This window comes from Oncorhynchus clarkii, chromosome 17, assembly GCF_045791955.1.
Source record: "Oncorhynchus clarkii lewisi isolate Uvic-CL-2024 chromosome 17, UVic_Ocla_1.0, whole genome shotgun sequence".
Taxonomy (NCBI): domain Eukaryota; kingdom Metazoa; phylum Chordata; class Actinopteri; order Salmoniformes; family Salmonidae; genus Oncorhynchus; species Oncorhynchus clarkii.
Genome location: NC_092163.1, coordinates 24276009 through 24304000, shown reverse-complemented (window position 1 = coordinate 24304000; position 27992 = coordinate 24276009). Strand labels below are relative to the sequence as shown.

Sequence of the window (27992 nt, the reverse complement as noted above, 5' to 3'; positions counted from 1 at the left end):
GGTGTGCATTTATCAGTTACACATACATGTCAGTACATATACAAGTAGGCCAAAGGTCTGAAATCAAATATTAACCTACACATTTGTAGAAGCAAGAGCTTAAAGTAGTAGTAGTAGCTATTTGGTATCAAGGATAATACAAGAGCAGTGTTCTCTAATCCTGAGTTCAAAATTCGAAGAGCACATTTCGCAAGTGCAACATTGCCATCTATAGGTACCACTCAATCGAAAACATTTAATTTATCAACCATTTCATTAGTTGTGCTATATAAAGACCAACTGTGCCCAGATGGACAACACAGCACCAAAACAGTATCACAACCGTTTTAAATCAAATATACTTTATTAACCAACAACTATTTCTAAAACACAAACACAAAAGCATTCCAAACTGGGTCCCCATTGCTTCTTCTTGAAACGTCAGTAATATGCCTCAGGAGGAAATTAACACCACCACATATGTTCAAATGATACAATACAATGGGTTTACAAAGAACTTAGTCACTAGAGATGCTAACATAAAGAAACAAAAACTTCCCAAGTTCAGTCGTCCCTCTCCGAGCTGTCACTTCGACGAGGACTCCTCGAGGTAGAGTGGCTGAAAGAGAGAAAAAACAGAAATGAGTCTTCCCTCCTCATTTATTTGCTGTGCATTAACCCCAACTTAAAGTCATTACCTCAGCTGGGAGGAAAAACGCACCTTGGTTTTTGAGGTGAAGCTTTAGATTTTGAACAGCTGGGATTTAAAATAGAATTTTCATTTTAGAGCTCATTCTTACAAGACTTTGACAGTGGCAATTTGTAGCAAGCAAAGTATTTAAAGACCATGCATTAAATAAAAGTTTGTCATGCAAAATGTATTACTTGGGTGAATTTAAAGAATACAATTCAAATAACCTTTAATACATATTTTACATATTGAATTAAAGATGTGAATGTAATTGTTGTTGATTTATTGCAGTCTACCTTTCACTTGTAATGCTTTAGTAGCCTGACTTAACGAACCATCATGCATCTACACCGTTAACTGTAACCATGCATAACGATTGCCCTCCCGCATGGACATTGTCATTGTCTCGTTTTGCTGCTTATCATGCATTGTCAAACTGTTCCACAGATCGTTTAGAGAGGAGAATGGTGGAAAGAAAATTGGGGTCAGACTCAAGACTTCTGCATACCTCCTCGTGGGGGAACCAGACTTGGATCTGCCCACAGAACCAGACCTGAAGAAGTAAACATACAAGGCATTCATATTCTAGTGTCCCCTTTTCTTGTTTGTCATTGTGGTTTTTATCTCCACCAATGTGTTAAGATCACTTCTGTTACTTTTCCTGCAGTCTGAACATTCAAAAGCTACATGGAATCTGATATTTCAAACCACCTTCAATCTGATTGCTGGCAAAGCGACTTGTCTGAACAGTCAAATCTGATTTATTTGCCCTCAAGATACTTTGTTGAGTTTGACAAGAACGTGACGTTGTAGCTAGCTAGCTTGTTAATTGCTTATGAACAAATTAGTGAATGTACTACAAACCTAAACAGCTACCTAGCTAGCTAGTTGACTGCTGCGGCTAGCCAAAAAGGACTAGCTTTGAAAGTTGGATAATCTTATCCTGAGGCTTTAAAAGTGTTCTTACACTATGATTTTGAACATTCAAAGCAACTGGGTAAAAGTCCATGGCAAACATTGTTGTCACCTTAGGTTTGCTACAAAACTTCTTAGTAATAGGAAGCACAAGCACCACCACCAATCAGCCTACACCACTGCACACACACCCATCATTACTATGACAACTAGTGTAGCCATGTCAGCAAATGACTGCTATCTGAACACACACATGTATTTTATATTTAACTAGGCAAGTCAGTAAAGAACACATTTTTGTTTACAATGATGGCCTACAGAAAGGCCTGGGGATTAAACAATATATAGGACAGAACACACATTACCACAACATAAAGAGAGACCTAAGACAATAACATAGCATGGTAGCACCACAACATGACAACAACATGGTAGCAGCACACAACATGGTACAGACAACAGAACAAAGGGCAAGTACGATTTGGTCACTTGTAACTTGCCGTTTGAACAGTCACCATTACAAAACTGATTTGAAAAAAAAAACTGATTTGAGCATTAAGGCCTGCAGTGTGAACAAGGCTTTAGGCCTCACTTCAACTCATTCCACGGAGGGCCGAGTGCCTGCGGGTTTTCGCTCTTCCCTTGTAGTTGATTGATGAAATTAGGTCACTAATTACACTCAACAAAAATCAAAATCAATATGCAACAATTTCAAAGATTTTACTGCGTTACAGTTCATTTAAAGAAATCAGCAAATTGAAATAAATTCATTAGGTTCATTAGGTTATTAGCTTATCTTCTTATGGCTGCAGGAGCAGTATTGAGTAGCTTGGATGAAAGGTGCCCAGAGTAAACGGCCTGCTCCTCAGTCACAGTTGCTAATATATGCATATTATTATTAGTATTGGATAGAAAACACTCTGAAGTTTCTAAAACTGTTTGAATGATGTCTGTGAGTATAACAGAACTCATATGGCAGGCAAAAACCTGAGAAGAAATCCAAACAGGAAGTGAGAAATCTGAGGTTGGTCGATTTTCAACTCAGGCCCTATTGAATTCACATTGGGATATGAATGAAGTTGCACTTCCTAGGGCTTCCACTAGATGTCAACCGTCTTTAGAAACTTGAATGAGGCTTCTACTGTGTTGTGGGACTGAATAAGAGCTGAATGAGTCAGCTTACTGGAAGAGAGACATTTCCTGGTCATGCGCATTCCACATGATTATCGCCCCCCTGTAGACACAAAGGAATTCTCCGGTTGGAACTTTATTGAAAATGTATGATAAAAACATCCTAATGATTGATTCTATACTTAATATGTAATATAACTTTTTGAAGTCTTTGTCCGAAGTTTTTGTCCAAACGCACAAGCGTTTGGATATGTGTACCTGACGCTAACAAAAGTAGCTACTTGGACATATATAACGGAAATTATCGAAAAAAATCAAGCATTTATTGTGGAACTTCCTGGAAGATCATCAAAGATAAGGGAATATTTATCAAGTAATTTCTGGTTTCTGTTGACTTCAACACGGCGGCAAAATTGATAAAATTTCTGAGCGCCGTCTCAGATTATTGCATGGTTTGCTTTTTCCGCAAATTTTTTTTTGAAATCTGACACAGTGGTTGCATTAAGGAGAGGTATATCTATAATTCCATGAGTATAACTTGTATTATCATCTACATTTATGATGAGTATTTCTGTTGAATCGATGTGGCTATGCAAAATCACTGGATGTTTTTGGAACTAGTGAACGTAACGCGCCAATGTAAAATCAGATTTTTGTTATATAAATATGAACTTTATCAAACAAAACATACATGTATTGTGTAACATGAAGTCCTATGAGTGTCATATGATGAAGATCATCAAAGGTTAGTGATTAACTTTCTCTCTATTTGTGCTTTTTGTGACTCCTGGAAAAATGGCAGAGTTTTTCTGTGGCTTGGTGGTGACCTAACAATAGTTTGTGGTGCTTTCGATGTAAAGCATTTTTTTTTTTTTATCGGTGGGATTAAGAACAAGATTACCTTTAAAACGGTATAAGAAATGTATGTTTGAGGAATTTTAATTATGAGATTTCTGTTTTGAATTTGGCGCCCTGCACTTTCACTGGCTGTTGTCATATCATCCCGTTAACGGGATTGCAGCCCTAAGACGTTATGCCTACCCATACCATAACCCCAACGCCACCATGGGGCACTCTGTTCACAATCAGCAAACCACTCGATCCACCCAAGGCTGTCTGCCATCTGCCTGGTACAGTTAAAAATCAGGATTCATCCTTGAAGAGCACACTTCTCCAGCTTCTCAGTGTCCTTTGAAGGTGAGCATTTGCCCATTGAAGTTGGTTACGACACCAAACTGCAGTCAGGTCAAGACCCTGGTGAGGAAGACGAGCACACAGATTGCCTTCCCTGAGACGGTTTCTGAGAATTTGTGCAGAAATTCTTTGGTTGTGCAAACCCACAGTTTCATCAGCTGTCCCGGTGGCTCATCCCAGACGATCTCGCAGGTGAAGAAGCCAGATGTGGCGGTCCTGGGCTGGAGTGGTTACACGTGGTCTGTGGTTGCGAGGCCGGTTGGACCTACTGCCAAATTTTCTAAAATTACATTGGAGGAGGCTTATGGTAAAGAAATTAACATTTAATTCTCTGGGAACAGCTCTGCTGAACATTCCTGCAGTCACCATGCTCCCTCGAAACTTGAGACATCTGTGGCATTGTGTTGTGTGACAAAACATTTTAGTGGACTTTTACTGTCCACAGCAAAAGGTGCACCCGTGTAATGATCATGCTGTTTAATCAGGTTATTGATATGCCACACCTGTCAGGTGGATGGATTATCTAGGCAAAGGAGAAATGCTCACTAACAGGGATGTACACAAATCTGTGCACTAAATTTGAGAGAAACTTTTTGTGGAACATTTCTGGGATCTTTTATTTCAGCTCATGAAATATGGGACCAACACTTGTTATGTTTATATTTTTGTTCAACGTAGTAACTCTCCTCACCTGGTTGTCTCTTACTTCATCTAAAGGGAAAACCTGCAGACACTATGCCCTCCATGGAATGAGGAACCTGCTTTAGTCTCTTAAGTCAGTGATGTAATATATCAAGCAAATGTCTAAATTGTAATACCCGAAACGGTCAATACCAACACATAATTGTATTTTGTTGCAGTAGTGACAATCTTTGGGGATTGACACAAACTGTTGCATTGTTAATTACTCAACTTATGTAGCTGCATTGTTGACAATAGCAATGTAACGCTGATCAGAGCATTGAAACAGTTATATTTCTCACCTGGTCTTTGCATGAGAATGTGACCTAGACCTTGATCTGGACTTTGATCGAGATCTAAAAAGAAATTAGGGGGAAAAGCAACACCCATCATTTACTAAATAAGTGAAAAATGTTATTGTTTTACACAATGTGGGATCTTTAAATAATGCAAGCAAGTCCATTTTTCTACAATTTACCTTGATCTCTTGGGGGTAAGGGCTCTAGATCTTCTAGGAGAACGAGAGCGGCGTGGAGAGAAGGATCTTGATCTAGAACATAAATATTAAAAGCTGTTAGCTAACATACCTTCAGACCCGGTAAACTCTGCACTGCCATTCCTGATCAACTACTCTATCATACTACCGTAACACATATAAATCTGTATATGTATCGGTGGTGAATGTATGCATGCATGCATGTATATGGAGTTGTGTACAGAATAATAGTGTAATGACAATTTACTCTACACTGAGTGCACAAAACATTAGGAACACCTGTTCTTTCCATGACAGACCAGGGCTCTCCAACCCGTGTTCCTGGAGAGCTACCATCCTGTAGGTTCCCTCACATCCTAATCTAGCACACCTGATTCTAATAATTAGCTGATTGATCAGCTGAATCAGTTTAGTTACAACTGGGGTTGGAGCAAAAACCTACAGAAAGGTAGCTTTCCAGGAACAGGGTTGGAGAACCCTGACATAGACTGACCAGGTGAAAGCTATGATCCCTTATTGATGTCACTTGGTAAATCCACTTCAGTTAGTGGAGATGAAGGGGAGGAGACAGGTTAAAGAAGGACTTGAGACATGGGTTGTGTATGTGTGCCATTCATAGGGTGAATGGGGAGTTTTTCCTAGCCACCGTGCTTCTACTTGCTGTTTGGGGTTCTAAGCTAGGTTTCTGTATAGCACTTTGTGACATCTGCGGATGTAAAAAGGACTTTATAAATACATTTGATTGATTGGGCAAGACAAAAGATGTAAGTGCCTTTGAACGGGGTATGGTAGTAGGTGCCAGGCGCACCGGTTTGAGTGTATCGAGAACTGCAATGCTGCTGGGTTTTTTACGCTCAAGTTTCCCGTGTGTATCAACAATGATCCAGCACTCAAAGGACATCCAGAGAACTTGACACAACTGTGGGAAGCATTAGAATCAACATGGGCCAGCATCCCTGTGGAACACTTGACACCTTGTAGTCCATGCACTGACGAATTGGGGCTGTTCTAAGGGCAAAAGGGGGTGCAACTGAATATTAAGGTGTTCCTAATGTTTTATACACAGTATATTCAGAAAGTATTCAGGCCCCTTCCATTTTTCCACATTTTGTTTCGTTACAGCCTTATTCTAAAATGGATTAAACAACACATTTTCCTCATCAATCTACACGCAATACCTCATAATGATAAAGCAAAAACAGGTTTAGAAATGTTGGCAAAAAAAATCATTAAAAAAAACGTATTTACATAAGTATTCAGACCCTTTGCTATGAGATGCGAAATTGAGCTCAGGTGCATCATGTTTTCATTGATCATGCTTGAGAGGTTTCTACAACTTGATTGGAGTCCACGTGTGTTAAACTCAATTGATTGAACATGATTTGGAAAAGGCACACCTGTCTATATAAAGGTCCCACAGTTGACTGTGCATGTCAGAGCAAAAACAAAGCCATGAGATCAAAGGAATTGTCCGTAGAGCTCCGAGACAGGATTGTGTCGAGGCACAGATCTGGGGAGGGGTACCAAAACATTTCTGCAGCATTGAAGGTCCAAGAACACAGTGGCCTCCATCATTCTTAAATGAAAGAGGTTTGGAACCACCAATACTCCTCCTAGAGCCGGCCGCCCGGCTAAACTGAGCAATCGGGAGAGAAGGGCCTTGATCAGGGAGGTGACCAAGAACCGAATGGTCACTCTGACAAAGCTCCAAAGTTCCTATTTGGAGATGGTTGTCCTTCTGGAAGGTTCTCCCATCTCTGCGGCACTCCACCAATGAGGCCTTCATCCCCACGGGGGAAGCATGGTGGCGACAGCATCATGCTGTGCAGATGTTTTTCAGCGGCAGGGACACTAGTCAGGATTGAGGCAAAGATGAACGGAGAGATCCTTGAAAAAAACCTGCTCCAGAGCGCTCAGGATCTTAAGACTGGGGCGAAGGTTCACCTTCCAACAGGACAACGACCCTAAGCCCACAGCCAAGACAATGCAGGAGTAGCTTCGGGACAAGTCTATGAACGTCCTTGAGTAGCCCAGCCAGAGCCCTGACTTGAACTCAATCGAACATATCTGGAGACATGAAAATAGCTGTGCAGTGATGCCTGTAGAGAAAATTGAGAAAATGGGAGAAACTGTAGAGAAAATGGGAGAAACTCCCCAAATACAGGTTTGCCAAGCTTGTAGCGTAATACCCAAGAAGACTCGAAGCTGTAATCGCTGCCAAAGGTGCTTCAACAAAGTACTGAGTAAAGGGTATGAATACTTATGTAAATGAGATATTGATGAGGGGGGAAACAATTTAATACATTTTAGAATAAGGCTGTAAGTAACAAAATGTGTAAAAAGTCAAGGGGTCTGAATACTTTCTGAATGTACTGTACAATCATTTTTGTTTCATTATACGTGTTATGAAAAAAAGAGGTCCAAGAATAGACCCCTGAGGAACTCCATCGATGATTGATGTGACCCTCTTCCGAGGAAGTTGGACAACAGAGCCTTTGGAACGAGAAAAATTTGCATAAGAATGCTCACCTCCTGCCACGGCCCCGGCTGCGAGAGCGAGAGTACCTCCTCCCACCGGACCTGGAGTGAGACCGGGACCTAAACCACATCCAAACGAGGGGGAGGGAGGGAAAGATTGACAGTTCAGAGCAGGCCCCGCGAAGCCCCACATAACACTGCCTCAGTCTGTCTTTAATTCTGACCTGGCCTCTGACAACAACAATTACCCTAAGCCCACTGATGCTCTGACTCTGGCTCAAATCAACACACAAAAAAGGGGGATTACATTAGATTTAGCATTACACGTGCAATGGAACTGGTAGTAGGAGTCACTATATAGACTAGAGGTCGACCGATTAATCGGCATGGCCGATTAATTAGGGCCGATTTAAATTTTTCATAACAATCGTTAATCTGCCTTTTTGGACGCCGATTATGGCCGATTACATTGCAATCCACGAGGAGACTGCGTGGCAGGCTGACCACCTGTTACGCGAGTGCAGCATAAAAAGGACCTTGTGGCTGCAAAGAGCCAAGGTAAGTTGCTAGCTAGCAATAAACTTCTTATATATATAAAAAAAAAAAAAATCTTCACATAATCACTAGTTAACCTAGTAATATCATCAACCATGTGTAGTTAACTAGCTTGTTTTGCATTGCATATAATCAATGCGGTGCTTGTTAATTTATCATTGAATCACAGCCTACTTCAACTTCGCCAAATGGGTGATGATTTAACAAAAGCGCATTCGCGGAAAAAGCACTTACTTTGCACAAATGTACCTAGCCATAAACATCAATGCCTTTCTTAAAATCAATACACAAGTATATATTTTTGTAACCTGCATATGTAGTTAAAAGAAATTCATGTTAGCAGGCAATTTTAACTAGGGAAATGGTGTCACTTCTCTTGCGTTCAGTGCAAACGGAGTCAGGGTATAATATGCAACAGTTTGGGCCGCCTGGCTCGTTGCGAACTGTGTAGAGACCGTAATTAATTTGCCAGAATTTTACATAATTATGACATAACATTGAAGGTTGTGCAATGTAACAGCAATATTTAGACTTAGGGTTGCCACCCATTCGATAAAATACGGAACGGTTGCGTATTTCACTGAAAGAATAAACGTTTTGTTTTCGAAATGAAAGTTTCCGGATTTGACCATATTAATGACCAAAGGCTCGTATTTCTGTGTGTTTACTATATTATAATTAAGTATATGATTTGATATTTGACAGAGCAGTCTGACTTAGCAGTGGTTGGCAGCAGCAGGCTCGTAAGCATTCATTCAAACAGCTCTTCACTGCGTTTGCCAGCAGCTCTTAGCAATGCTTGAGGCACAGCACTGTTTATGACTTCAAGCCTATCAACTCCCGAGATTAGGCTGGCAATACTAGTGCCAATAAGAACATCCAATAGTCAAAGGTATATGAAATACAAATGGTATAGAGAAATAGTCCTATAATTCCTATAATAACTACAACCTAAAACTTCTTAACTGGGAATATTGAAGACTCATGTTAAAAGAAACCACCAGCTTTCTTATGTTCTAACTTAAACGTTAGCTTTTTTACATGGCACATATTGCACTTTTACTTTCTTCTCCAACATTGTGTTTGCATTATTTAAACCAAATTGAATATGTTTCATTATTTATTTGAGACAATTTATTTTATTTATGTATTATAATAAGTTAAAATAAAAGTGTTCGTTGTTCATTCAGTATTGTTGTAATTGTCATTATTACATATATACAGTTCAAGTCAGAAGTTTACATACATCTAGGTTGGAGTCATTAAAACTTGTTTTTCAACCACTCCACAATTTCTTGTTAACAAACTATAGTTTTGGCAAGTTGGTTAGGACATCTACTTTGTGCATGACAAGTAATTTTGCCAACAATTGTTTACAGGCAGATTATTCCAGTGGGTCAGAAGTTTACATACAGTAAGTTGACTGTGCCTTTAAACAGCTTGGAAAATTCCAGAAAATGATCTCATGGCTTTAGATGCTTCTGATAGGCTAATTGACATAATTTGAGTCAATTGGAGGTGTACCTGTGCATGTATTTCAAGGCCTACCTACAAACTCAGTGCCTCTTTGCTTGATATGGGAAAATCAAAAGGAATCAGCCAAGACCTCAGAAAAAAAATGTAGACCTCCACAAGTCTGGTTCATCCTTGGGAGCAATTTCCAAACGCCTGAAGGTACCACATTCATCTGTACAAACAATAGTATGCAAGTATAAACACCATGGGACCACGCAGTCGTCATACAGGTCAGGAAGGAGACACGTTCTGTTTCCTAGAGATGAACGTATTTTGGTGCGAAATGTGCAAATCAATCCCAGAACAACAGCAAAGGACCGTGAGAAGATACTGGAGGAAACAGGTACAAAAGTATCTATATCTACAGTGAAACAAGTTCCATATCGACATAACCTGAAAGGCCGCTCAGCGAGGAAGAAGCTACGGTTTGCGACTGCACATGGGGACAAAGATCGTACTTTTGGGAGAAATGGCCTCTGGTCTGATGAAACAAAAATAGAACTGTTTGGCCATAATGAACATCGTTATGTTTGGAGGTAAAACTGGGAGGCTTGCAAGTCGAAGAACATCATCCCAACCATGAAGCACGGGGGAGGCAGCATCATGTTGTGGGGTGCTTTGCTGCAGGAAGAACTGGTGCACTTCACAAAATAGAGGGCATCATGAGGAGGAATATTATGTGGATATATTGAAGCAACATCTTAAGACATCAGTTAAAGCTTGATCGCAAATGGGTCTTCCAAATGGACAATGACCCCAAGCATACTTCCAAAGTTGTGGCAAAATGGCTTAAGGACAACAAAGTCAAGTTATTGGAGCGGCCATCACAAAGCCCTGACCTCAATCCCATAGAATATTTGTGGGCAGAACTGAAAAACCGTGTGAGAACAAGGAGGCCTTACAAACCTGACTCAGTTACACCAGCTCTGTCAGGAGGAATGGGCCAAAATTCACCCAACTTATTGTAGGAAGCTTGTGGAAGGCTACATGAAACGTTTGACCCAAGTTAAGCAATTTAAAGGCAATGCTACCAAATACTAATTGAGTGTATGTAAACTTCTTTTTTTTGTTGTTGTTTTTTTTGTGAATTTTACCCCCCCTAACTGACCTAAGACAGGGAATTCTTACTAGGATTAAAAGTCAAGAATTGTGAAAAACTGAGTTTAAATGTATTTTGCTAAGGTGTATGTAAACTTCCGACTTCAACTATATACATAAAAATTGGCTGATTAATCGGTATCGGCTTTTTTTTGTCCTCCAATAATCGGTATCGGCGTTGAAAAATCATAATCGGTCGACCTCTAATATAGACATAGCTGTTCATGGAGCTAATGTATCCTGCTTAAAGCAGGCCTTTCAGTTCTCTAGTAAAGAGTGGAAGAGAAGAATGTTATTGTCAAGTCATACATTGGAGATAAAAACACAATTGGTACTTGAAATAAACCTTGCGAGTTTGCCCGGTTGACCCACTTTGGACCAAGGTTCGAGCAGATCTAGGCGTTCTAGAAGTATCTATCAGCCGACCTCTGCATCTAGTCGTGTTCTTCGATTTCTAACGATGATGATTGTATTGACAGCCAAATCGCTTGATTGAGACTTGATAGATGCAAGGCGATTTGTCTAGACGGGACCATGGTCTACCAGGTTGTCCTCTTTACAAAACCCCAGGCTCAAATTGATAACCAAATCATCTGGTGAATTGTCAGCCCTCTATGAAATCTTTAAGGTGCAGCTAGAAGTGGCAGTTGCTTGAGAAGGGGAGGTCTGGTTGATCGATCAACCCCATGGTCATAGGATCGAAAGTGTGGAATTTGCTAGATGCCTCATGAAATCGTTAAGGATCGTGACACTCTGAATCAAACGACGAAACCTGAAATGTTTTGACCAGGTGAGTTGTTAACAAAAAAAACCCACATAACAGTTCAGAAGTATTTCCATATTTTAAAAGGGATTAAGTGACAGATGGAGAGACAAAAGTTGCAACAACAACAGGTTGTATGATAGTATAATAATCATCTTTCATTTTTTTTTTATCTACATAAGACACTGAAAAATCAAGACAATGGAAAATAAGCGACAACTATCAAAATAAGAAAAGACCAAAACAAGCTAAATCTGATGTATTGGTTAAGGAGGCTTTACCTGGTCCTCCTGCGTCGACCGTAGCGGTGGCAGTCGTAGGCATAGTGCCCCCGCTCACCACACTCATAGCACTTGTCGTTGGAGTCAAAGGGCCGGTTGGTGGGCGCACGCTCGTACCGAGATCGCCGCGGCATTCCTGTAGATAATTCAACTCGAACTCGAGATCCAGAAATCAACCTGAAAAACAGTCAGTTCGACAGTCAGCAAATTGCACAATGGCATAGTTCACTTTAAAAAGAGGACTTAAGGAAACCCATCTAAAGTGTAACAAGCATTTAGGAACATACCTTAAGTGTATGATCTGGATAGTAGGAAATGAGTAACAAGATAATACCAGCTACCTGCTTACCATCTACTGATAGATGTCCCTAAACCAATAAAATCCTTCAATATTTGCAAAGAGCAAATTACATTATTGATTGGCAAACGTCAACAACACAGGTGCCCTTTGAGCCCTTTCAGCTTGTAGGTCCTGGAAAGTAGGCTAAACTTGGGGGCAAAGTCTGAAGTCTTGAGGTATCACTTACTTGCCGTCAAGGCCTCGGACCGCATCTTCTGCATCCCGGGTGTCTTCAAACTCCACAAAGGCAAAGCCCGGGGGGTTCCTAGCAATCCACACGGTTCTTAAAGGTCCGTAATAGCCGAACGCCCGCTCTAGCTCTCCTTTCCCTGCACCAGTGCCCAGGTTACCGACATAAATCTTAGAGTCTGCAAAGGAAAAACAGAAAGAGGTGCCACCACTGCTGCAACACGCTGACTTCTGTTCTGAGAGGCCTTTGATTTCCCACTCCCCTAAGCTCCGTATCAAAAGGGTTGTTGGAAGTAACTGCACAAATGTAAAAATCACATTGAAATGCAGCCCTCTCAAGGCATCCCATATGTATTGAGGTCAGTGAATAATTAGCATAGGGTTGGCCTGAGGCAGTTCCTCATGCTATGTTCTAAATAAAATTATAAATTACTAGTGTCAGCCATATGAATATAATATTGTGTACTTTTCCACATGACAATGAGCTGTATGTAGTGATTTACTGCAATTACGTATCACCTAAATCACACTAGAGCAAATATTTGAAGCCTGAAAATGTGATAAATTAGGCAAAGGATCAACCTTATCTCCATACCTTGCTACTAGATTGTGTAACATCTAGTAATTTATCAATTTCTACCTGTCTGATTCAGAGGGGTTGGGTTAAATGCAGAAGACACATTTCAGCTGAATACTTTCAGTTGTACAACTGACTCGGTATCCCCCTTTCCCTTTCTTTATGATAAGACAAAAGATTTATGGGGTTATGATTAGGCCTAGGCCCATGTTTGATTTGCATTAGTTGCCAAGTGAACGTGTAATTTGCTCTTTGAATTTAGATGTAATCCATCCCCTAACATATGTCATACATAACCATTGAATTCTTTATGACACCGACTAATGTTACAGAGGAATGGTGTATTCATCAAGCGTAGCTATGTTTGGCTCTGTGGTGAACGAGTCAACACATCAACTAAGACAGAAGGTGGAACAGCCAGTGAGGTGAGGATTTTGTTTATTTTTGTTACTTAGCCTAATTAAACTGCAAATAAGGTCCAATTTTGCAGACCCATTTTTGACTCATGAGCTGCCCTCTACAAAAGTAGTAAGAGTTTAGCATCTTAATCCCTAGACTCTTTAGCTATACTAACGTTATCAGTGGTTCTCAAATGTCTTGGGGACCACAGATGTTACATGTTATTGATCTATTCCAGAGCTAGCACACCTAATTCAACTTGTCTACTAATCCCTACTGATATATTTAAAGCCGCAATCAGCAGTTTAGCCTAAAGACCCAAAGTTGAATTTTATTGATTTCTACGTCAGGCAGAAATTGGCATTTGGATCAGGAAAGTTTCCCCTCATGACCTCTACAAGCTAGAGTGTTGAATAAAATAATATTTTCGTTTTTTGTACTTTTACCACCTTCTTCATGATATCCAATTGGTAGTTACAGTCTTGTCCCATCATTGCAACTCCCCTACGGACTCAGGAGAGGCGACAGTTGAGAGCCATGCGTCTTCCGAAACACAACCCTGGCAAGCCGCACTGCTTCTTGACACAGTGCTCGCTTAACCCGGAAGCAAGCCACACCAATGTGTTGGAGGAAACACCGTCCAAATGATGACCTGGTTCCTCAACAAGGAGTCACTAGAGCACGATGGGAAAAGGAAATCCCAGCCGGTCAAACCCTCCCCTAACCCAGACGGCTCTGGGCCAATTGTGCGCCGCCTCATGGGTCTCCTGGTCACGGCCGGCTATGACACAGATCAAATTGTATTTTTACTCACTTTCCCAGTTGTTCATGTGGTTGGTCCTTTTGCAGGTAGGAACGTGAGACATATCGACAGGAAGTATAAATACAAACATTTCAAAGCGCTGGTAGTGCGTTCAGATTTCTATCACCTGAAGCATGCACACAAGAGACACAGGCATACTTGGCGAGCTCGTGAATGTATTTAAATGGTTCTGCGCATGCTTCAAGTGAAAGAACTGAATGCACCACCAGCGCCTTGAAAGGTTCATGTAAGTATACTTTCCTGTGAATATATTGTCTCACTTTACAGGTTGTCTGTAGGAATATAAGTAATTCAACATTCTGGCTTGTGAGGAAATTTTCCAAACAAATGTATGGCATTAATAACAAAGCCTTCCCCGCCCCTGCTGAGAAATGGGGCTGGAGAAATGTAACCTCTCTCAAATTCATAGAGCAATGGATATAAGGAATGATATAAGGAATGACCATCCTATGATATCCAAATTATAGTTTTAACCTTGTTTTGAGGCTTTATAGCTAGTTTTTTGTTAACATTTACATTGTTTGTAAACATTGGAGTAAAACATACTTATATTTTGGGTTCTGACGGGGTACAACAGTTGAACTAAGGTCATGAGGCATTTAAGCTGCAATATGTAACTTTTTGTTATGGAAAATATATTTCACAACGGGTTAGATGGTACAATGATTCTCTACACAACGACTGCTTGTTTTGTCGCAAACTATTAGAATTGTAGCAACCAGGAAATGGCGGAGAGATTTCCGCATATTGCACCTTTCAATTCTTCAACAAACAATGGGCACATTTCATTGATTTATACGTCCACAAATGGATGTAGCAACTGCAGATTGCCCCTTTAAAACATTTTGATAAAAAAAATAGCTACATAATCAAGCCATTGATTAGAGAATCGGGTGTGCTCGTTTAGGGCAAGAGCTAGGAAAGCTAAGTAACGTTACGCCTAATGTAGCTAACGTTAGATAGTTAACTAAGCATGAGATTATCTTCACGAATACTGTATTTTGTCTACGATTGAACATGCGTTAGATAATATTTTTGTGAAGTGAAAATCTGTTTTGCTATTTAGTTTACCTCCTCCGTTTCGACCGTGTCTTGACATGATTCAAGGCCCGCTTTACAATCAATCTGCGCATGCGTGTGGCAAATGATTCTCCTGAAAGGACTGTCAAAGACAGGACGGGTCACCAAATGTACTCGTGCAATGCAATAAATTGCTAAATGACTCATATTTCATACAATGAATCACACAGTAGAGTATTAGGTTGGTGAAGAGGTTAATAATATGTAACGAGGTATTTAATTCTTCGGGCTGGAACCTTTGGAATTGTATCACTGTTTTCTACGACACATTTGACCGTCGGACAAATTTAATCACAGGCTCAATCCAGCTAGCCAGTAGCCAGCTCATTCACCTGATTTGGAGATTAAAGCCCAGTGAAGTTTATTCTCGGTCAGTATATTTAAATAGTAATGGACACGTGGCGTCAACTGAAGCCACTTGAGTGGTGTAAATATGTCAACAAAGAGGTCAAAGTGACAGCGCACGAGAAACAACAACATCATGGTTGGGTTTTTACCGTTGATCCAGTATCTGCCAGGTAACTTCGTCAACTTCCCAGTACTCTTCCCCATGGCCATGTGCACAATTTGTTGATGGATAGCTTAAGCTATCATATGAAAATAATACACCAATGCACTGATTTGTCAGTTTTTTTCTCCCACTTATATAGTGTGGTACCTAGCTACAACAGTGACGAGTGAAGACACCACTCTGTTATGAGATCTAAGTTTGAGCATCCTACTCCGTAACTGCTATCCCTAGCTACAGTGTGATATTTTTGATGTGACTCAGTCATAGACAATACCAGGATTGTTGCTTTGAAAGGGGTGTATATCAGCTAAGTTGACACTCAATGCATTACCTATTTTCCCTCCCTCAGTATAGTCCTAGTGACTTTCCAGGAGAAAGGAGGCACACCGATGGTCCGAGTTGTGACAGGCCATGCAGTGCAGGAAGTAGAGGTCCTCCAGGAGGGCAATGAAGAAACGGCGGGGCGGCTGAGGGTCATTTTCACACCCCCAGGAGCCCACGCCCTTGGCCCGGAAGAAGTGAGGCACAGGAAAGATCGCCTCCGCCTGTGGCTGGAAAAGAACCGCATCCCCGTGGAAGAGAAAGGCGAGATTCTGTGCGTGGCCAACGTGCTGACAGTGAGCGCCCCCTACGGAGCGGAAGACTGTAGCAGCTCCAACGAGATCATCCTGGCCCGAGTGCAGAGCCTGGTGGAGAGCAACCCTGATTCAACTCCAGACCAGCCTGCCAACTCCTGATGAAGGATTCACTTTGACATATAGGGATAGTTTCCCAAACACAGATCAGGCTCAGCCTAGTCCTGGAATAAAATACATGGTCTATTTTCTTGATCTCCATTGAAATAGCTTTTTAGTTCAGGACTAAGCTTAATCTGTGTCAGGGAAACCAGCTCATAGTGGATGTCAATAGTCTAAAATGGTCTTGTCTCCTTCATCTGCCTCTATGTGGGGAAAAAGATGGACTGGGAATTGGGTCTTGGCCATGTGTCTTTCACCTATCCTACTTTTTTAGATAAGTGAAGGTCGAGGAGAGGAGGAGGGAAAGCCACTCTAGACTGTTGGGGTGAACTGAGAGACACTTAAAATGCTTTGGATTGTTGATGGTTCAAATGTTACTATAATCATATTAAACAATGGACATTGCTATCACAAAGCAAACAGTTGGCAACATTTCGAAATGTGACTTTTTGGTTCTAAAGATACCTTTTTTTGTAATGTACTTTTGTAATTAAACGTGCACTGTTACTTACAAACCAATAGTTGCATCTGTCCCGCTACACTTAAATATCTATAAAAAAATACCAATAAAATACCTGTGCCTATAAAATCTATGTTATGAAACTTTAATTGTAAATAATTTTACTTGATAAAACTTGAATAAATCTCCAATAATTAGGCTTGGGTGGTATACTGTACACTGGGGTATTTGGAAAAAGCCACAGGATGTTTTTTTCCCAATACATTTTAATACTTGTAGCTACTTTTTAAGTAAATACCTGCAGTCAACTTGTGCAATATGTTAAGAGATAAAGCAGATCACGTTTGTTCATTTTACCCCTGTCACATTATTTTACATTATGACGCTTACCTTAGTTCCTCAGAACAGTTGACCCAGTCACGGGTTTGTTTGTAAATAGCACAATGGGAGAAAGTGGAGAAAAACTACAGTTTTTCTTCAAAGAAAATACATTAGCGCAACACATTCAGCAGAAAATAGCTTCATTTTCATCAGATGACAACAGAAGTGCAATGTTATTTGGCTGGCAGAAAATGAAATTACATTGAAATAGCAAATTATTTTATGCAAAAACAATGCCCGGCCATCTAATGTTTATCATATGAAGAACGTAGCCTGCTACATTTTCTAATGTTTTGCTTAAAATTAATCGTACTAGAGTAAAGTAGGCTGGCTACACCGAGAAAAGCACTGGAGAAATGTATACTGAACAAAAACCTAAACGCAACCAGTAAAGTGTTGGTCCCGTGTTTCATGAGCTGAAATAAAAGATCCCAGAAATGTTCCATGCGCACACAAAGCTTTTTTTTAAATGTAATTTATTTTGGCCAACAGACATTTACAACAAAATGCACAATGTGGACCCAGAGGATATTACTGTAAAGTATTAATTAAAACGCTTGTTTCCAAAGTGGTCCTCTATGGTAAAAACAATAACATGTAATGATTAAAAGACAAGTCAAAATTACAACCAACCATAAAAACATTCATTTATATTGACATCCTAAAAAGTGTCACTATTCACTGCACTTCTCCCTAACCTTAAAAATCAATAATATTAATTTCACATTAAAACAATCTATTCATTTCACATCATACCGATCCTTCAAATAATACACCTGACCAGCAGTAGGGGGGGTACAAGTGACAGTTTAGTGGTTTCCCTTACTTAGACAACCAAATGAAAACCTTTGCCTGCTTTTTAAAGCTATTTTTACTTTTTATTTGCTTGATTTCTAAGGGCAGGCTATTCCATAGACAAATGCGTGTTTGGAAAAATGTGCTCCTTGCAGTACTGTTTACTCTTGGGATTTTACATGACATAACACTATCTCTGGTATTGTGACTGTGTTGGTTATAGACCATATTAATGTGTTTTTTCATGTAACCTGGGGCACGATCATTTAAGATGTCAAACATATAAGTTCAAGTTGGTCCACTCTGGACTCCAAAGGCAACAAGCCCACCTTCCGGAACTCCTGTACCCCTATATGGGTCTTAGGTCTTAACATTCAGCATATACCTGATAACGTTATTTTGCTTGACCTGCATTCTCTTTTTCAGCTTTTTTGAGAACCCACTATACCAAGCAGAGCAGGCATAATCAAAATTACACTGAATCAAGGTTGAGACAAGCAGTTTCTTAACTTTAATTTTAAAATATCTAGTGTTATGATGTAAAAATGTCAATTTGTTTGCCATTTTATAAATAATTTTAGCAGCAATCAGGTCTCGGGAACGATCTAGGAACACACCAAGTTAAGATACATTTGTTTTACGTGCCTCCCGGGTGGCCCGGGAGGGGCGCTGTACTGCAGGCTCTGTCGAAACCGGCCGCGACCGGGAGGTCCGTGGGGCGTCGTCCGGGTTAGGGAGGGATTGGTCGGTAGGGATCTCCTTGTCTCATCGCGCACCAGCGACTCCTGTGGCGGGCCGGGCGCAGTGCGCGCTAGCCAAGGTTGCCAGGTGCACGGTGTAGCCTCCGACACATTGGTGCGGCTGGCTTCCGGGTTGGATGAGCGCTGTGTTAAGAAGCAGTATGGCTGGTTGGGTTGTGTATCGGAGGACGCATGACATTCAACCTTCGTCTCTCCCGAGCCCGTACGGGAGTTGTAGCAATAGTAGTAGCTACTACAACAATTGGATACCACGAAAAAGGGGTACAATTTAATTTTAAAAAAGAAAGAAAAAAAGATACATTTGTTTTAGATTCAATCTCCTTGCCTGTGCAGTATACTTGTCAGCCTTAAAAAGCAATCTACATTTTGTTCCAAACAAAATCGATTCAGTTTTCCCAATCTCTAACAAAATGCAATTCCTTACTCTATGTAAACTGCATCCTTCCCTGATACCAGTATGGATGAATCATCAGCATAAAGCAGGAGTTTGCCTTTTACTGTATCTGGAATATCATTAACATATATAAGAAATAAGAGAAGCCCTAAAATAGATCCCTGCGGTACTCCACGGGATATTTCTTTGGCCTCTGACAGAACATCACCAACATTACATACTTGTGTTCTGTTGGTCAGATAAGACCTAAACCAATTCACTGCTACATACTGTAATTTAGACCCATGTATTTCAGTTTCATCGGGATCATGGTCCACCCACTCCCTAGTGCGTGGGCCTATGCCCTCCCAGGCCCACCCATGGCTGCGTCCCTGCCCAATCATATTAAATTCATATATTAGGGCCTCATTTATTTATTTCAATTGACTGATTTCCTTATATGAACTGTAACTCAGCAAACTCGTTGAAATTTTTTGCATGTTGGGTTTATATTTTTGTTCAGTATAGCTACAAATCAGTCAGAGCGCTGTCTGCTCATAGAATGCCTGTTTGTGAATTCTCATCTGAGTGGAGAAGTGCAATTGAACCACGAAATTTGTCTGATGCCGAGCATCAATAAGAAGCGTTTTAATTTCTGCATTTAGCAAGATAATTCTTATGTGTTTTATAATTTTTTTCTGCTTGAAAAACACAGAATTATGTATTAATGTAACCCTTAAATGTAACTTGCTCTTTAATCTAAGTAAGTGGCTGAATTAATAAGGTGATGGGGCATCATATTGTGTTAGCTAATTGCCATGTTTGAGAAGTCAAAGCCCTTTGGATGAGTTATTTGTATTGCTGCTACTATCTTGAAATCCTTGGGGTTTTTCTCTCTGTTATTGGCCCTTTTTCCTTCTCCAGTCTTATATTCTCCTCTCCCCTATTCTCCTATCTTCTTTCCCCTATTCTCAGAGCAGGCAGGCCCATTGGCCTAGCAACTCCAGACTCCACACAGACTCAGCATAGCCTATATATACACAGATAGAGCAACGAGGCAGATATTTCACCAGATGTATAAATGTGAAGCATCCGCCTGGCTTTTCCACTCACTACCAACTATGGTTATTAATCTTGTCCAATTTGAGGTCAGTAATTGCTGTTCTGATGCCCAGAAGCTCTTTTCGGTCATAAGAGACGGTAGCAGCAACATTAAGTGCAAAATAAGTTACAAACAATGCAAAAAAATAAAGTAATTTGCACAATGTTTCTGGTTCACGTTCGCTTGTAAATGTCCAAACTCACAAGAAAGGACATTCAGTAGGTCCTACCTTTATACAGTACCAGTCAAATGTTTTTATTTTTATTTACTATTTTCCACATTGTTTAATAATACTAAGACATCAAAACAATAAAATAACACATATGGAATCATGTAGTAACAAGTGTTGAACAAACAAGTGTTAAATAAAATCAAAATATATTTTATATGTGAGATTCTTCAAATAACCACCCTTTGCTTTGATGACAGCTTTGCACACTCTTGACATTCTCGAAACCAGCTTCATGAGGTAGTCACCTGGAATGCATTTCAATTAACAGGTGTGACTTGTTAAAAGTTAATTTGTGGAATTTCTTTCTTTCTTAAAGCGTTTGAGACAAACAGTTGTGTTGTGACAAGGTATGGGGGTATACAGAAGATTGCCCTATTTGGTAAAAGACCAAGTCCATATTATGTCTAGAACAGCTCAAATAAGCAAAGGGAAACGCCAGTCAAGAACTTTAAAAGTTTCTTCAAGAGCAGTCACAAAAACCATCCAGCGCTATGATGAAACTGGTTCTCATGAGGACCGCCACAAGAAAGGAAGACCCAGAGTTACGTCTGCTGCAGAGTACAAGTTCATTAGAGTTGCCAGCCTCAGAACTTGCAGCCCAAATAAATGTTTCACAGAGTTCAAGTAACAGACACATCTCAACATCAACTGTTTAGAGGAAACTTCACGTATCCGGCCTTCATGGTCAAATTGCTGCAAAGGAACCACTATCAAAGGACACCAAAAAGACAAAGATACTTGCTTGGGTCAAGAAACACGAGCAATGGACATTAGACTGGTGGAAATCTGTCCTTTGGTCTGATAAGTCAAAAAGTGAGATTTTTGGTTCCAACCTCCGTGTCTTTGTGAGACGCAGAATAGGTGAACAGATGATCTCTGCATATGTGGTTTCCACCATGAAGCGTGGAGGAGGAGGTGTAATGGTGCTTTACTGGTGACACTGTCTGATTTATTTAGAATTCAAGGCACACTTAACCAGCATGGCTACCACAGCATTCTGCAGTGATACGCCATCCCATCTGGTTTGGGCTTAGTGGGACTATCATTTGTTTTCCAACAGGACAATGACCCAACCCATCTCCAGGCTGGTTAAGGGCTATTTCACCAAGAAGGAGAGTGATGAAGTGCTGCATCAGATGACCTGGCCTCCACAATCACCCGACCTCAACCAAATTGAGATGGTTTGGGATGAGTTGGACTGCAGAGTGAAGGAAAAGCAGCCAACAAGTGCTCAGCATATGTGGGAACTCCTTCAAGACGGGTTTAAAATCATTCCAGGTGAAGCTGGTTGAGAGAATGCCAAGAGTGTAAAAAGCTGTCATCAAGGCAAAGGGTGGCTACTTTGAAGAATCAAATATATGAAATATATATTGATTTGTTTAATACCTTTTTGGTTACTACATGATTCCATATGTGTTATTTCATAGTTTTGCTGTCTTCACTATTATTCTACAATGTAGAAAATAGTACAAATAAATAAAAACCTTTGAATGAGTAGGTGTGTCCAAACATTTGACTGGTACTGTATTTTTTATTTCTTTTCAATTGGTTTATTTTTGTGTGCATATTCAGCGAGCAGCCTCCAATAAAAATTCGCTATTACTTGTGCAAATGTTGTTAGCATTCTGGTATAGACGCCCAATGGCGCTTTTTGCGTTTGTTTTGGCGCAATCTTGTGTACCAAGCCGGTAATACTATTTATAAATTGGTTGGTTCGAGCCCTGAATGCTGATTGGCTGACAACTGTGGTATATCAGACCGCATACCACGAGTATGACAAAACATTTATTTGTACTGTTCTAATTACGTTGATAACCAGATTATAATAACAATAAGGCACATCGGGGGTTGTGTCCATACTCTCCGCAATGCGTCGTGCTGAAGAACAGCCCTTAGCCGTGGAATATTGGCCATATACCACACCCCCTCGTGCCTTATTGCTTAAATATACCAGTATGAGAGAAGGAGGGTATGACGATATGAAAATCTGGATACCGTCCAACCCTTCCAACAATACATAAGGGAATCTCAGCTTTACACATTGAGCTACAGTATTACATTGTAGTCCTCCAGAGCTCTACAACTTCACAGATGTTGGGGTCAATTTGGAATGGGCACTTGACACAGAGAAGAAGTGTTTTATGTAATGTCACAGCCAATAAAGTATAACATAGTGCCCCACGATGATAGGCCTCAACTGCAGTCATACTGTAGCTTCAAGTTTTTCAATGCATCTTATTGTTCTGATAACCTTGCATTGATATAAATACTGTATAGGATACAGTTACAGACTGTTTAATGTTAACCCAATAATAAACTAGTACTATGCCAAAATACACAGTTACAAACATGTGTTACCATCTCTTTGGGTTACTTTGTTAAAATATGACAAGATTGTGTTATTCTTGTCTTATTGTTTAGCGGTCCTCCTTTCCTCGATAGCCTGAGCACAAATGAATCCTCACAGCGGGAAACGTGAAAGTGTTTTAAAATCTGCCACACCCCCTTTGAATCAGCTATTGTTTCTCTAAGAAAAGCATGCCCACATTTAAAAAAACGATACAATACTTATCTCTCTATAAAATGTCAAGTGCAACCAGCTACAGTTATTTTTACCACTTAACACATGTATTTGGGGATTACTCCTTTGTAAATGTAATTTGCCTGATTACGTGTTGGTGAAGGAGAGTCATTTCATACAAGCACATTTGTTTGCGTGTTTCCTTTCCTCCTCTATTTGATTACCTTTGACCTTTTTCAAAAGGAGGTGAGGAGAGGATAGAGGAGAGGACGCGAGGAGTCGAGCAAAACCAATTGAGATTCTCCCAAGGAGGGACAGAGATACTGAGGAAAGGGCAAAAAGGGACAGTGAGAGACAGAGAGAGGGATGAAGGGAGAGAGAGGTTGACAGTCCTCTACAGATACAGGAGGCTTCATTGGCTCAGCTGGACTTGAAGGAGTGCACTCAGCCACTGTAGCCCTCCAAACAGTGACCTGTGTTCATCTCATTGCAATAATAACACTTTTTGTGTGTACAGCGATATAGGGGGATTTTCTTATGTATTGTATTGAAGGCGTTTAGTACATTTTGCCTTGGGGGATTGGTTTTTGCCCCACCCCACTTAGGTTGCCAGACTTTCTCGAACACAAAGGCTTTAGAGTTTAGGTCTCTAGTACGAAAGGCCCTATCAAGGTCATTGATAATGCTGTGGCTTCCACTTGCATTCATACAGGACTCCAGGCAGGGAGAGAATGTGGTAAAGAAGATTATACAGTCCTTGTTGTTATCTGTCAGGTGTAATATGGGGTAGCCCATTTCCTGGGTAGTAATACTCAGGAGACGATACTCTGCGTGGTAGCCATTATACGGTGTGGCTGCGATGATCTTGTCTCCTTTGTAGATTTGTCCGGCAGTAAGTGCCGCCTTGACCACCTCTGGTTCAACGTTGACATCAAACTCTCCAGTCTGGCACTCATCTTTGGTGAGCCTGACAGCCATGGCATACTCACGATTTTGCAGTCCGAACCTGAACAACAGCAGAAAAAACGAGAGACAGAGGTGGTGACAGAACACAGAGCACGTACTTTGGTTGACCTTAATTGTAGAGTTTGGGGACAATTCCCTATAGTATATTAATGCAAGGTGTATTTAGTTAATAAGGCGTGTGGTAATAAAACAGAGACTATATGATTACAATGAAACAGAGAAGCACTCACTTTTTCATCTCTGTAATCAGTTTAGCTAAATTTGCTTCACTAATCTGAGCATCCACCTTGTCTCCAGCCCAGAGAGAAAGCAGAAAGAGAAGGACAACCCCCCTCATAGCTGCACACATCTTAAACACACCAGAGTATCAACACACACACACACACACACACACACACACACACACACACACACACACACACACACACACACACACACACACACACACACACACACACACACACACACACAAAGAAACACTATGTCAATACAAACACTGCAAACTATTTAAATGGTAAAACCATTACTGTAAACAGATATAAAAGATATGGAGTATACATATTTAAACTAATAAGGAATCAATCATAACATATGTATAGACTCTTAAAATGCTCTTAAAACAGGCTAAACATTTTGTTTGGTGAGAAATGAATAACTCCCAGGTACCTGATGATCCATTGCTGCTGTCCGTGTCTGAATCCTCTATCTGTGTGAGCAATACTTCAATGTTTTTATGTATCAATTCAGCTCACCCAGCATGCCATGTAGGGGGAGTTTCCATTGGTCAGAAAGTGCCAGCACGATAAGCAAGTTCATTCCAGATAAACCAAGGTCATTGTGATGTAATATCATTACGGGAAACCAAATTTCACTAGTTTGACTTGGTTTGGGCTGAGTGGGACTGGTTGAGAAAATGCCAAGAGTGTGAAAAGCTGTCATCAAGGCAAAGAGTATATATTGATTTGTTTAATACTCTTTTGGTTACTACATGATTCCAAATGTGTTATTTCATACTTTTGATGTCTTCACTATTATTCTACAGTGTAGAAAATAGTAAAAATAAATAAAAACCCTTGAATGAGTAGGTGTGTCCAAACATTTGACTGGCAGTGTATTTTTTACTTTATGAGCTGGATTGCCTGTCTTTGCAATATGTTTATTTCCGTTAGCATATTCAGCGAGCAGCCTCCATTGAAATTCACTATTACTTGTGCAAATGTTGTTAGCATTCTGGTATAGATGCCCAATGGTGCTTTTTTTGCTGTGGTATATCAAACCGTACACCATGGGTATGACAAAACATGTATTTGTACTGTTTTAGTTACGTTTGTAACCAGTTTATAATAGCAATAAGGCTCCTTGGGGGTTTGTGATATATGGCTAAGGGTTGTGTCCATGCACTCTGCAATGCGTTGAGTTTAAGAACAGCCCTTAGCCGTGGTATATTCGCCAAATATCACCTTATTGCTTAAATATACCAGTATGAAAGAAGGACGGTATGACGATATGAAAATCTGGATACCGTCCAACCCTTCCAACAATAGATAAGGGAATCTCATCCTCACACATTGAGCTACAGTATTACATTGTGTGTTATAACTAAGTAGTCCTCCAGAGCTCTCCAACTTCACAGATGTTGGGGTCGATTTGGAATCGGCACTTGACACAGAGAAGAAGTGTTTTATGTAACGTCACAGCCAATAAAGTATAACATAGTGCCCCACGATGATAGGCCTCAACTGCAGTCATACTGTAGCTTAAAGTCTTTCAATGCATCTTATTGTTCTGAGTATATTCATGTATAGTATATTAATGCAAGCGTTTCTTTGGGAAATAAGAAGTGCGGTTTTAAAACAGAGACTATATGATTACAACGAAACAGAGAAGCATTCACTTTTTCATCTCTGTAATCAGTTTAGATAAATTTGCTTCACTAATCTGAGCATCCATCTTGTCTCCAGCCCAGAGAGAAAGCAGAACGAGAAGGACAACCCCCCTCATAGCTGCACACATCTGAAACACACTGGAGTATCACTCACACACGCACGCACCCACCCACCCACCCGCCCGCCCACCCACCCACCCACCCACCCACACACACACACACACACACACACACACACACACACACACACACACACACACACACACACACACACACACACACACACACACACACACACACACACACACACACACACACACACACACACACAAGTAACACTGTGTCAGTACACACACTGCACACCATTTAACAGATGGTAAAACCATTAGAGTAAACAGATATAAACATATAAACTCAGCAAAAAAAGAAACGTCCCATTTTCAGGACCCTGTCTTTCAAAGATAATTTGTAAAAATCCAAATAACTTCACAGATCTTCATTGTAAAGGCTTTGAACACGGTTTCCCGTGCTTTTCAATGAACCATAAACAATTAATGAACATGCACCTGTGGAACGATCGTTAAGACACTAACAGCTTACAGATGGTAGGCAATTAACGTCACAGCTATGAAAACTTAGGACACTAAAGAGGCCTTTCTACTGACTCTGAAAAACACCAAAAGAAAAATGCCCAGGGTCCCTGCTCATCCTCGTGAACGTGCCTTAGGCATGCTGCAAGGAGGCATGAGGACTGCAGATGCAATGTCCGTACTGTGAGACGCCTGCACAGGATCAGTACATCCGAACATCACACCTGCGGGACAGGTACAGCATGGCAACAACAACTGCCCAAGTTACACCAGGAATGCACAATCCTTCCATCAGTGCTCAGACTGTCCGCAATAGGCTGAGAGGCTGGACAGGGCTTGTAGGCAGGTTCTCACCAGACATCACCGACAACAACGTCGCCTATGGGCACAAACCTACCGTCGCTGGACCAGACAGGACTGGCAAAAAGTGCTCTTCACTGACGAGTCGCGGTATATGTGTATTGTGTCAATTCAGCTCACCCAGCATGCCATGTTGGGGGAGTTTTCCCTTTATAAAGCATTCCATTGGTCAGAAAGTTATATTTCTGCCAACCCAGCACAACGAGCAAGCTCGGTTAAGGGAACCTATTATTTATATTTTCAGGATTGAGGTATGGGTGGGGGTGGGGGTTGGCAAGAGGGACAGACAGACTAGTTGCGTCATTCCAGATAAACCAAGGCCATCGTGATGTAATATCATTACGGGAAACCAAATTTCACTAGTTTGGCTTCTCGCCATCTGACAAACAGGTGGTAGCAGATGGAGTATGGTATGAGTGGCCAGCCCCCGGCCGTGGACTGAGGTTGGTAGCTGGCCTCCCGGCTGGATCAGCCCCCGGCCGTGGACTGAGGTTGGTAGCTGGCCTCCCGGCTGGATCAGCCCCCAGTTGCAGACTGTGTTGAACCTGCTGACAGTGCCAATCCCCGGCCATAGTTGTTGTTGTGACTTTACTTTCATTAATCTGATGATTGTTATTTATTGAATCATCTATTAAATGAATCATCTAACAATTAACTCATTAGGATTTGGGGCACCATAAGAGTGGTTGTTTAGAGTTACCATCTCCTGAATTAAACTCTAAAGGTCTTTACCTATCACATCCATAAAACAGTTGACGTATTAATCATAACTTCGCATCATATCATCATTCTGAACAGTCGTAACCTTACTTATGATTCAGTACCACACAAATTGGTTTAATTGTTTATTTACTAGATAACTAAATGATAACAGAGGATAAACATACACACTTAATACATTAGGAAAAGGTCCCTACCGGACTGACACAATATGGTTGCTTTTTACAAAAGGAGATGGAGGGGAAGAGAGAAAAAGAGACATTTATCGTGACACATTTTAGAAACTAAACTCACAGTAATCATATACTTTGAACACAAACTGCCACCCGTTTGGAGTAAGAAATCATGAATGTACGTGTCCATGTCTTGGTTCACTGTTGGGCCTTTTCGCGGCATGCTTGTAAGGCTCCGAT

The 27992-nt window shown here is 40.7% G+C and overlaps 2 protein-coding genes and 1 long non-coding RNA gene across 5 annotated transcripts; 1 reads left to right on the top strand and 2 right to left on the bottom strand.

Annotated features, from left to right (window-relative positions):
* Window positions 1-324: 324 nt before the first annotated feature.
* LOC139370584 (serine/arginine-rich splicing factor 7-like) lies at window positions 325-15244 on the bottom strand. 3 transcript variants are annotated; one of them, XM_071110166.1, is made up of 9 exons: window positions 15177-15244; window positions 12305-12485; window positions 11778-11954; window positions 7617-7685; window positions 5070-5141; window positions 4894-4947; window positions 1179-1223; window positions 701-736; window positions 325-598 (listed from the first exon to the last, which is right to left on the bottom strand). In XM_071110166.1, the coding sequence occupies exons 1-9, from the start codon at window positions 15202-15204 to the stop codon at window positions 544-546; spliced, it is 717 nt and encodes a 238-aa protein (XP_070966267.1). In that variant the 5' UTR covers window positions 15205-15244; the 3' UTR covers window positions 325-543. The 3 variants fall into 3 exon arrangements, with proteins under 3 accessions (XP_070966267.1, XP_070966268.1, XP_070966269.1); XM_071110167.1 differs by lacking the exon at window positions 701-736 and having other exon boundaries at window positions 15177-15235; XM_071110168.1 differs by lacking the exons at window positions 701-736; window positions 1179-1223 and having other exon boundaries at window positions 15177-15235.
* A 209-nt stretch (window positions 15245-15453) lies between these two features.
* On the top strand, window positions 15454-17716 carry LOC139370578 (gem (nuclear organelle) associated protein 6). The gene is made up of 2 exons (XM_071110154.1): window positions 15454-15703; window positions 16046-17716. Exons 1-2 carry the CDS (start codon window positions 15576-15578, stop codon window positions 16431-16433), a joined length of 516 nt encoding a protein of 171 aa, XP_070966255.1. The 5' UTR covers window positions 15454-15575; the 3' UTR covers window positions 16434-17716.
* A 6147-nt stretch (window positions 17717-23863) lies between these two features.
* LOC139370577 (uncharacterized) lies at window positions 23864-24738 on the bottom strand. Its single transcript, XR_011627147.1, has 3 exons — window positions 24691-24738; window positions 24255-24373; window positions 23864-24064 (listed from the first exon to the last, which is right to left on the bottom strand). It is a non-coding gene; the product is annotated as an uncharacterized lncRNA (long non-coding RNA).
* Window positions 24739-27992: the final 3254 nt, after the last annotated feature.

What these genes read in the sequence shown, in the direction of transcription:
- LOC139370584 (XM_071110166.1), bottom strand. Translation starts at nt 15,204, where the DNA reads ATGTCAAGACACGGTCGAAACGGAGGAG. An exon ending in GGTCGACGCAGGAGGACCAG is followed by an intron (nt 7,686 to 11,777) that starts GTAAAGCCTCCT and finishes GATGTGGTTTAG; the next exon opens with GTCCCGGTCTCACTCCAGGT. An exon ending in AGCCGGGGCCGTGGCAGGAG is followed by an intron (nt 5,142 to 7,616) that starts GTGAGCATTCTT and finishes TTTATGTTCTAG; the next exon opens with ATCAAGATCCTTCTCTCCAC.
- LOC139370578 (XM_071110154.1), top strand. Translation starts at nt 15,576, where the DNA reads ATGGACACGTGGCGTCAACTGAAGCCACTTGAGTGGTGTAAATATGTC. An exon ending in GTTGATCCAGTATCTGCCAG is followed by an intron (nt 15,704 to 16,045) that starts GTAACTTCGTCA and finishes TCCCTCCCTCAG; the next exon opens with TATAGTCCTAGTGACTTTCC.